We start from the raw sequence: 10,346 nt of genomic DNA on the forward strand, positions 1-10,346 counted from the left end.
ATAATAAATTAGAACTATTATGAAATTAGCACATGGTCGGAGGTTAGCTTTGTACCCATGTAGCTTACACGATCTACTCAAACCTACTAATCGGTCAGAATAAATGTAATTATTATACATCAAGTTTATGACAAATACATCATATAATCTATACTATATATAGCACATGATCAGCAAATGTAAGGAGGAGAGATTGTATTTTGCATGGTTCATGATACAGACGTGCGTACCATTACAAGATAGATAGGCGAATACAAAATATTGTTTATATCCGCCCAGTGCTCAGAAAATACCTTTTAAATAATTATTACATTGGAAAATTCTTACTCTTATATATCAAATCAACCATAATCTACTATAACAATAATAATAATAAATTATGTTAGATTTTACCATTTATTGTGGAATAAAAATACTACGTTAACGTTTGTCTTCATTTCTCACCAACGATTTAGCTTTCACATGCTATTCTCTTCAGCTCCCGTTTAATCATTCCAACTGAGGTAACCGCATCACCACGAAACTATTATTAAGAACCAAAACCATAAACCCAAAGGTACCGTGTTATTCAAGAAATCACAAAAAAACTACAAAGAAGATTCGTTTTCGTATTTACCTTTGCTTTAAGATTTAATACGAGCACTCCATCGTGACTGTGCGACTCAATCGAGAAAGCATCCATGTTGAGATTACTCACAGCTTCCATGATATCTGCAACTATGCAATCTCGATAGAGACATCTTACTTCGATAAAGACTTCACTTTCTTTGAGCTTAACCCTCACGTGTGTCGTCTCATCTCTCACCATTCCTTGCTCTGTTTCTGATGTCTCTTCGATTAATTCAGAAAGCATGTTCTCCTTCATCGTCGGCTTTCTTTGTCCGATACGAGATTCTAACTCTTTAACTCTTGCTTCGAGTTGCAGCAAATACTTGATCGTGTAGTTCAAAACTGATGCTTTGTCTACCAGCATTCAAAAACAGAGTTTTATATCAGATGATTGTCATTGTTCGAGAAAATATTGAAAAAGCTTACTTACCTCATTAACTGTGGGAACCATAGATTTGAGAACACTGAACTTCTCGTTCTCTTCGCTTTTATCTGAAGGATCATCATCATCGCACTCCATTGAAACACGCTGATTCAGACCAGTTTTTTCTGCCTGAAACATTTTCTTCTCATCTGCAGAGTGCATCAGAGGGACATCATGCAATATCTTCCACAACACGTTACTCTGCTTCTGATGATAATTCGGGTTTGAAGTAACTGACTGGGACTTCCAACGCAAGAAACTAGAGCCAAAATCAGATGAAGCAAGATCTTTCCTCTTTGGTCTATTCGTAGCTAACCTCAGAACGGTAGCTAATGTTTCCTTGTATTGCAAGCCTTCATCTGGTTTAGACCAAAACTGAAGGTTCCCATCTTTTAGGTTTACGAGTTTCGAGTTTCCTTCGCTGATATACATCTCCGAGCAATCGGGATTTGAAGTCTCGAACAAGCAATCTTTGATATGTTGAATCAGATTAGGATCTTCTGCAATCTTTTTTTTTTTCATTTAACATGAAAAGCACATATATGAGTTGAGGGTGTAGGTAAAATAGAGTGTATGAACTATGAAGCAAAAGTTATTAGAGAAATTCAAAACGCGCGCTACCAAATCTGTGACGCCAAGCTCAATCACGCCGCCTAAGTAAGGGAAACACACAACGGTCTGTAGAAGACAAAAAGATTAGTGCAAATTAATCTCTAAAATTCTGTAATTTATACAATTAGTTAAGAAGTACTTAGTTCTGATTATAGCCCTAAAGTACCTGAATGGAGGCGCTCTAATTAATTCCATTGGAGCGTCACATGAAAAAAAAAATGGAACGAAGAGACGAGTGAGAGTTGGATATTACAGAATACTGCAGTGAGAAAAGTTTGTAAGAGTCATACTCTTGCTAGCAAAGATCGAGTGAAGTGTTTGGTCTCTGCGTGTTGTGCGTTGCAAAGCCATTTGGTATCATCCGTCGCCAAAGCTTTACCCGGTAAACTAATATATATATTGTGCTCAACAAATCATTAGGTTACGTACTATATAACTTAAGATTCAATTCAGCAAAAAAAGCTAAATGATATTGGCAAACAAAAAAACATTAAAATAGAGTTATGAAATAGTGCTACTATTCTTCTTAAAAACAATATTTAGCCCCTTTTTTTTTTTGAGGCCAGGGTAAGTCTAAAGTACTTTATGACCTATTGAAACAGGCTTTATATATGATGCAGTGGCCTAGTACAAACTCTATATTCGAATATAGCATGACATATCTTAATATATAGGTAAAACCCACTAGCTAGTCTGTTATCTTTTGGTATAAATTTTCTTTATATTTCTGTATCCAAATATATTTAATTTCCATTTATATCAAGGTTGTCATGACCCACTGATAGGCTAGCAACAAATAATAATTACTTGATGTGTGAAATGCATTCAAGTTAGAGACTTAATTACAGGGAGAGAGAGAGAGATCGAACCACTGGGCAGGTGCGAAGACGTAGGACATGCAAACCAAGTAATACCATTCTTCATCAGAGAGATCATCTGGTGAGAGCATTACATTACTACTTGTCTTATCATCAGTATCACGACCATGACCATGGCCGGTTGTAGTAACTTTAGTGTCTCCTTCGAGCATACTTAGATAGAGATTCCTGAGCTGCTTGCTTCTCTGCAACCCATACGTAGAATCAGCTTCATAGCTCTTATTCTTCCTCTTTCTTATATCACCATTATAATATCCTTCTCCCCATTCCAAAACCCTAATCACATCAAAACAACACATTACAATTAAATATATAGTAATTAAAAATGCAAGGGAAAAGACAATCAGAACCTATATATGTCATCCGATCATGAAAAAAACCCATGTAATTCCGTGCATACAACTATTACTATATATAAACTAAGAGGTGTGCGATATCATTTCTTGATGAACAGAGCAATGCCTATATTTGACAAACTACGATGAGATCAAGTTCTAAAATCTGTGTGTGTTAATTTGTTCATATTACCAAGAATTATAAGGAGACAAAAATAACACATAGTAATAAAAGTTATTTACCCATATTGTGTCTGTGAAGATGACCAGAAGATTGCGTAGTTCCATTGCAAGCTTTTTACAGCAACTGCGAGTTGTTTTCTTAATCTAATGTTCCTAACAGCTTCTTCACCATCCGCCATTGTCGAAGACATAGAAGGTCTTATGGTTATTTTTTTTTTGTGTGAAACAGAAGGTCTTATAGTTTAAACTGCAAAAACCAGATGGATCCTGAAGTTTAAAAACGAACTTAAAAAGAAGTAAATAAAAAAGGTGAACCAAGAACAGAAGTCTGTGTTAAAGTTTGTACCTTCTTATAATGGTCTTGCTTCTTGCTATTCTCAGCTTAGCCCAGTGGAGATATATATGGAGACTAGAGAGTGTGTATTTAAAGTTGATTTATTAGGTTCATACAGGGAGAAAGAAATGGAGAGATTAGAATTGGGGTCAACATCTTGGTTTCTTGGATAATAATAATATATTTGAAATAGCGTCTACAATATTAACTAAGAGATTTTTTTTTCCCTCTTTCACCCATATTAATATTTTCCCCCTTTTCACCCATATTAATTACACTATGTTGTCCTCTCTTTTTTTTCTCCTTAATTCAAGTCTCCCTTTATGACATTGCAGTTTTATTCGTATATCATATGAAGTTATTTGTTGTAGAAAGGATTAAACCAATATACTTCACTGAATAATTATAAGTAGGGGTTTCTTTATAGGAATTATTTGTAGTGCAAGAAAGTGGAAACCAATACTATTTGTATAATCAGTGATTCCAATTCATTTATGTAATCTTATTTGTACTAAATAATTATCGCATGCATGAATTTATTATTAATAATCCTAGGAAAACATTAGAATTTTGTTTAACTTATTACATACAATAATCTATTAATTTTTCTCGTAACAGAATATATGTATAACAAGTTCTAAGAAATATGACAACGTAAATAATTAGTATAAATTACTTCTAGTAAATTAGTTAATCTGGCAGCTACAAAACAACATTGTGGAAATAAATAAATTTTAGATGTGTCATTACAACACAAGAAGCCCACATTATTTAGTGATAGACGACTAGACGTACTCTCTTCTTCAATACAAAGTTATTCCCGTAGGGACAAAGCTAGTTTTTTATAATATATATTTTTTTAATTAATGTTACAATTAAGTACTCATACTGTACTTGCAATCAGTTGTTATATATCAGTATTCAGTAATGGTAACAAGATGTTACCTATCAAATTTTTAAAAGAACATAATGATTCCCAAATATAATTTATTAATAAAGATAATCAAATGTTTAATGGTAACGTAAACAATGTAAAATATAAGAGGAAAACAATGTAAAAACACAGAATATGAATTTCAGAAACTGAGATCCAAACTTTGGAAATATATTTTTCATGGATCTGAAAAACACATTTTTTAATATGTTTGGAACCAATGTTCTAGGTTCTAATCCTAGGACTACATATTCTTAATTTTTTACATGATGTATTGTGTATATGTTGATTTCCTTGGGTTATTTTACATGGTAATAGCTTGGAAAGATTTCACTCTCTAGATGCATGTGTGATATATATAAAAAAAAAAGACTTGAAGAACTCTATACAAAAAAAAAAAAGTGTAAATGAACCAAAAGAGAACAAAAACGAGGAATGTATATATAGAATCTTGATGTCCTTTTTTTGTTTAGCGTTCCCCAAATTCTCCGCAAGTGCACCTACTAATTTGTACAACCTATATAGCAAGTACGTACGTAGACAAAAGAATTAAAAAACTGTAATAATTATAGTATTTAAATTTTGTATACAAAGTTTATTGGTGTAAAATAGACTTAAAATAGATATAGATATATGTAGTAGGTAATAGTGAAAACAAAATATATATATTTGCTTGGAAAGTCAAAATATTTAAAAGTAATAAAAATTAGTAATAGATTGTAATACAGATGCATTGAAAAATTTTGGTTGCTCTTTATTTGACACTGACATGCAGACAGCTCGATCGTCGAGACTGCAGGGTCAAAATTTATCAATTCACAGTTACAGACATGGTACCATATATAGGTAAAAATAGTAAATGTTTTTTATATCACGTCCGAGCGAAACTATCTCCCCCTTTTGGAAAAATCATCACGAAAATACTAAATCACTGATGATTCATTTGGATATCTAGACTGATGAAAGGAGAGTTTGTGAACTGTACGGTGTAAACTTTATGAGAGTATCTCTCCATTTCACAAGTTCTTGAAATGATTTTTTCACCATAAAGAGGAGAGATCCAACGTAATTGATTACTCTTATAAAAGAGGGATCCAGAACTCGAGCATCAGCCACAAGTATTTCTTTATTTAATTTGTAGACGTAAAAAAAAAAAAAAAATCACTGCTTTATTTGAAAAATAGTACTAGTCCAGTAGAGTATTTTGTTTAAGTGAAAAAAAATCATTAATCATAGCTGAAATGCACCGTTATGGAGCAATAATGAGTGTCCGGACAAAAACAGACAACAAATCCAGTTTTCTCCACTAACGTGCATGTTCTATAGTACTACTACTATTGTTTACATTTTTTTCTAGTTTGCATATTAGTATTATTTAAACATTATTAGAGTTTGTTTCATGAGCTTTAAAATTATTTTTATTATTTTCAATTAGATATATATATATATATATATATACTTTTTAATTAGGACGGTATGAACTTTACGAGAGTAATATATGTCCATTCACAAAGTTTACAACTAAGGTTCTTCATCGATAAATTTATCATACCAACCAAGACTCTTCTTTATATGGTGGAATTTTTTTTTGTGGGACAGGTTTCTTAAGCTCGTCTTCCAATACTGATTTACAACGTATTAGATATGTCATTGGGTAATTTCATGTGTTAAAGATACTATTGGTAAATAAATTCCTTTTCGAAATAACAAACGTGCGAGGTACGTATATATATATATATATATATATATATCCTATGCCAGGAGATGATATGTGTGGCTTAAAACATTCATTATACATTAGAGCAAACCCATTGCACATCCTCAGATTAGTGTCTCTAACTTTTAAAAATATTAAAAATAATATTAATTTAAGTTTAGATCTTCATCCCATTGTTTTTAGTTTTTATCCTCCCATTAGTCATCTCTAGATATGGGTGTCTTTATTCAAAACTGAACACAAAACTGAACATTGATTTTTTGTTCTACGTTGAGTTTTGTTGAGTCTGTACTGTGTTAAAACATTAGTGCCTCCAGATCATTTATGTGTTCCTTGCTTTTGGGTTAATCAAGAACTCTGGTTCAAGTTAGGAGGATTTATGAGATCTATGACTCAGGAATCAATTCAATACACCAACCCTTCTTCCAAAATTGTAAATAAGATTGATAGCTTGTTTCCAAAACTTGTGAATAAGTAAATAAAATCTCGAACAAAAAAATAGAACAAAGGGATTAATAAGCAGAGTCTGGCAACAACGGAGGGAGAAGAATCATCTAGTGAAACTACTAGATTCCACCATTGAATGATTCAGGACACTGAAAGTGCTTGCAAAAGACTTTTGTTGTTTTCTTCCCATCTTCAGTGTCACTTCAAAACAGATCATTGCTGAGGATTTTGCTGATTCCCCATATCCTCTCCCCTGTTGCAGTCCTAAGTCAAACAGTCCTAAGTTCCATTATTACATGCCGGAAGAGAAGGAGAAGCGATGTACCGCAGCCTCGAGGAACAAGAACGAGTACTTCATCATCGTCATCAAACTAATGGGTGTAGTGATGTTTTATTAGTATATATATATATATAGGTTAATATCTTAAGTATATACATCATCGTCATCAGGTATAGAGCCAAGAATATCATCTGACCTGTTTCTTAGATAGAAGATGTCTTCATGTTGCAATCTTTTCTCAAATTTCCATGTCCATCACATTCTGCAATGCTCCTTCACCGGTCAAGAAACTCGGTTGATTTATCGATGCAAGGAGTCTAGCCCACATCCTATCTGTTAAGTTCACCGTATTTGTCACTTCAGTCACCCGCTGCAGAAGTAAAACATGTCACTCAGTTAAAAAAATTCATGGATTCACTTTAACTGCAAAGATTTAGGACTCCTCAATGATAAAATTAGTCTCAGGATGATAAGCGAAGTTAAATGGATAAGCTTACAGAAATTGGTATGTAAGCATGTGACTTGCTAGCTTGGAAAGCCTGCAATGATAACACACCAGAAGATGTTGTAGATAGCAATGACAGATGTTTATACAATGAAAACACCACATACACATGGAAACAACAAACATCAAAGCCAAGAAGATTGTCACAAAGTTAAATACCATCGCCACGGTTATTAGTACGGCCAAGCTTGTAACTGAGATAACCAGCGTCACCAAGTCTCTTCTCATACATATTAACAAGCTCTTGTTTAATCTTCTTCTTCTCTGCTTCAACTAGCTGCAACTTCTCAATGTTAAATTCCTGTAACAACAACCACATATAACAGAACCACACAGAGTTAGATCAGAACCACACAGAGTGAAAATGCTTTTACAGTTAGAAACAAAAAAAACTGGTTTCTTCACAATGCATATCTTTTTCTTCTTCTTCTCTTTGATTCTCTGTTTTGTTCTGACATGTGTTTACTTACTGATACAATACAACAACAAGAACAAAAAGAAGCATCGTCTCAACTCTCAAGTCTAAACGTTGCAGCACTTCGATTCATAAACAAGACACAACAATCACAAACAATACACAAACAGAACACAACAATAACAAACGATACACAAACAAGACACAACAATAACAAACAAGACACAACTCTCAAGTCTAAACGTTGCAGTACTTCGATTCATAAACGTTGAAGCATCGTCTCAACTCTCAAGTCTAAACGTTGCAGCACTTCGATTCATAAACAATACACAACAATAACTCACACTCCGATGCAATTCCAAATAGAAGAAGGCAATTAATAGATTTAACTCACGCTGGAGCTTGCTCATTCAGCAACAAGACACAGAGACGCCGAGAGAGAGCAAGAGAGGAGGAGTTCCACACCAAATTGGAAGTTTGGAGGAAGAAGAAGACGACGAGGCGAGATTTAATTTTTCTGGAAACCGATCAGAGCTTCGATCGTTTTGTTTTCGTCGATTTTGATAGATCGATTCATGTTTCATCGTTTCGTTGGTATCGAAAGAGAGTGAGAAGCAAATGAAGAAAAAAAACAAAAAACAAAAAAAAACAAAACGTAACCAATAAATTAGTGACACGTTGGGTGTCTCTGAGTGTCAAGAAGGATGTGGGCAGAGACACGGACCGGTGCAAAATTAAGATTAAAACTTTTCTTTTATTTTCTTATATTATTAAAAAAATAAAAGACATACCCTGAGTATGTGCAATGGGTGTGCTCTTAGGCATCGCCCAAGATAACATTATCAGCAAGATATAAAATATTTAATTATATATATATTAAATGTTTTTGTTGACCAGAAGAAATTGAGTTTATATTAAAATTATATATATCCTATGCCCTTAAATGTTTTTCCTCCGGTTTACTAGCTAGAGTCCCACTAAATATAATATTTTCAATTTTATCACGTGACGGAAAACAAAATCGAACCGAGTCCACGTATCATACATACATAAACCGGAGGGCCGACGATAAAAATTACCAAATTTTATCATCTGGTCTGGTGTGTCGGACCGAATCGGATCGAATTCACCAATCTTCTTCTTCTTGTTCTTGTTCTACACCAGCAAGCAAGCAACCGGGGGGACGATTGCTTCCGGGAACCCGAATCCGCCGCCATGAACACCGAATCAGGTAAGCCCTCTATATACATAAATTAGGTTGTATTATAATAAGATTTTGGAGGAGTGAGATTGAGATTGAGATAGAGATAGTCCGGATCCAAAGTTGGCCTAAAATCCAAAGTCTGTTGTTATTATTGATTGCAGTTGTGGAGTTCCTTGGAAACGTCCCTTTACTTCAGAAATTGCCGAGTTCTTCTCTCAGGAAAATTGCTCAAGTTGTTTTGTTGAAACGTTACGGTCTGTTTTTTTTTTTTTTTTTTTTTTTTTTTTTTTTTTTTTTTTTTTTTTTTTNTTTCTCTCTTTTGAATTCTCGCAATACGATTCGTAATTTTATTGAAGCTCTTTAGTATCTGCTTAATTGGCTTTTCACGGTTTAGAAACGAGATTCAAGCCTGTACCAATAATTAGCCATTCTCTCTATAAATATAATTGCAGGGAAAGGGGATTATGTGGTTCGTGAAGATCAAACTTGGGATGGCTGTTACTTTATCTTTGAAGGAGAGGTTTTTATGTTTCTCTCATCATCATCTTACCCTTTTCAATGACTATATATATATATGTATCTTTGTTTTTTTTTATCTTTTATCTTTAACTTTGCTTTCTTTTTGATTCTTGTTTTTTTTTTTGCAGGCTCAGGTTTCCGGACCAGCCGAGGAAGATAACCGTTCCGAATTTCTCTTGAAACAGTTTGATTACTTCGGCCTTGGTGAGATTTTAACATTTGTTCTTCCACTTTGATTGAACCTTTCGTTTTTGGTGGTGATAGTGTTATTCAGCTTCCATCTCTCTCTCTCTCTCTCTCTCTTTTTCTTTTTCTTTTTCCTACAGGTATTTCTGGGAACGTTCATTCAGCAGACATTGTTGCTATGTCCCAGGTGCTTGTGCTTGCTTGAAAGTTACCTGACTTTTTCATATATCCCTTCTCTGTCCTTGAGCTGACGCTTTCCGTTGCAGCTTACTTGCTTGGTGTTGCCGCGTGATCATTGTCCTTTGCTTGAGACTAATTCAATCTGGCAATCCGATACCACTGTTGACAAATGCTCTTTAGTCGAACGCATTTTGCATCTCGACCCTTTAGAAGTACGGTCATCATCCAACTTCTTCTCTTCTTTTCTTATGCTTTCTATTTATATAATTCTTTCTCTAGTCAACTTTATCTAAGCATCGTTTTTGTCAGCACGTCTACAGATTTTTGTCAGTTTCATAGTACTATTACATCTACGTTTATCACATTTTTTGTATTGCTGGGAAATGATATGCGGTTGATCCCCTCTTATTCTATGTGCTTCTCTCTTGTAGTTGAATATCTTCAGGGGGATCACACTACCTGATGCTCCCAAATTTGGAAAGGTTTTCGGTGGACAATTTATGGGACAGGTGTGCCATTTTCTCTAGGAAGGTTACATTATGTCTCTATAAACCTTGATGATCTGATTTGCTTGCATATATATA

At 34.0% G+C, this 10,346-nt stretch overlaps 2 protein-coding genes and 1 long non-coding RNA gene across 5 annotated transcripts in view; 1 reads left to right on the forward strand and 2 right to left on the reverse strand.

Annotated features, from left to right (window-relative positions):
- On the reverse strand, nt 218-3,523 carry LOC104754325 (transcription factor MYC1-like). Its single transcript, XM_010476485.2, has 9 exons — nt 3,388-3,523; nt 3,102-3,288; nt 2,515-2,799; nt 1,936-2,032; nt 1,812-1,826; nt 1,655-1,711; nt 1,036-1,540; nt 617-963; nt 218-523 (listed from the first exon to the last, which is right to left on the reverse strand). The coding sequence occupies exons 2-9, from the start codon at nt 3,230-3,232 to the stop codon at nt 452-454; spliced, it is 1,509 nt and encodes a 502-aa protein (XP_010474787.1). The 5' UTR covers nt 3,233-3,288; nt 3,388-3,523; the 3' UTR covers nt 218-451.
- LOC104754326 lies at nt 6,447-8,407 on the reverse strand. Of its 2 annotated transcripts, XR_762106.1 has the most exons (5): nt 8,068-8,407; nt 7,418-7,559; nt 7,251-7,292; nt 6,950-7,123; nt 6,447-6,844 (listed from the first exon to the last, which is right to left on the reverse strand). It is a non-coding gene; the product is annotated as an uncharacterized LOC104754326 (long non-coding RNA). The 2 variants fall into 2 exon arrangements; XR_762105.2 differs by lacking the exon at nt 8,068-8,407 and having other exon boundaries at nt 7,418-8,050.
- LOC104754327 (acyl-CoA thioesterase 2-like) overlaps nt 8,689-10,346 on the forward strand; it is an 8,883-nt gene continuing 7,225 nt past the window's right edge. Inside the window, exons 1-7 of one of the 2 annotated variants that reach the window (XM_010476487.2) lie at nt 8,692-8,904; nt 9,039-9,131; nt 9,330-9,397; nt 9,525-9,600; nt 9,723-9,769; nt 9,849-9,974; nt 10,194-10,271. In XM_010476487.2, the coding sequence (XP_010474789.1) occupies nt 8,889-8,904; nt 9,039-9,131; nt 9,330-9,397; nt 9,525-9,600; nt 9,723-9,769; nt 9,849-9,974; nt 10,194-10,271 (504 nt within the window). In that variant the 5' untranslated portion in view covers nt 8,692-8,888. Of the gene's footprint in view, nt 8,905-9,038; nt 9,132-9,329; nt 9,398-9,524; nt 9,601-9,722; nt 9,770-9,848; nt 9,975-10,193; nt 10,272-10,346 lie in introns of both variants that reach the window. The other variant, XM_010476490.2, reaches the window with a different exon arrangement.

Source organism: Camelina sativa, chromosome 17, assembly GCF_000633955.1.
Source record: "Camelina sativa cultivar DH55 chromosome 17, Cs, whole genome shotgun sequence".
Classification (NCBI taxonomy): Eukaryota; Viridiplantae; Streptophyta; class Magnoliopsida; order Brassicales; family Brassicaceae; genus Camelina; species Camelina sativa.

Coding starts and splice junctions, on each gene's coding strand:
- LOC104754325 (XM_010476485.2), bottom strand. CDS start 3,232: ATGTCTTCGACAATGGCGGATGGTGAAGAAGCTGTTAGGAACATTAGA. Junction 2,800..3,101: donor TCTTCACAGACACAATATGG/GTAAATAACTTT, acceptor TGATGTGATTAG/GGTTTTGGAATGGGGAGAAG. Junction 524..616: donor TATTAAATCTTAAAGCAAAG/GTAAATACGAAA, acceptor TCTTAATAATAG/TTTCGTGGTGATGCGGTTAC.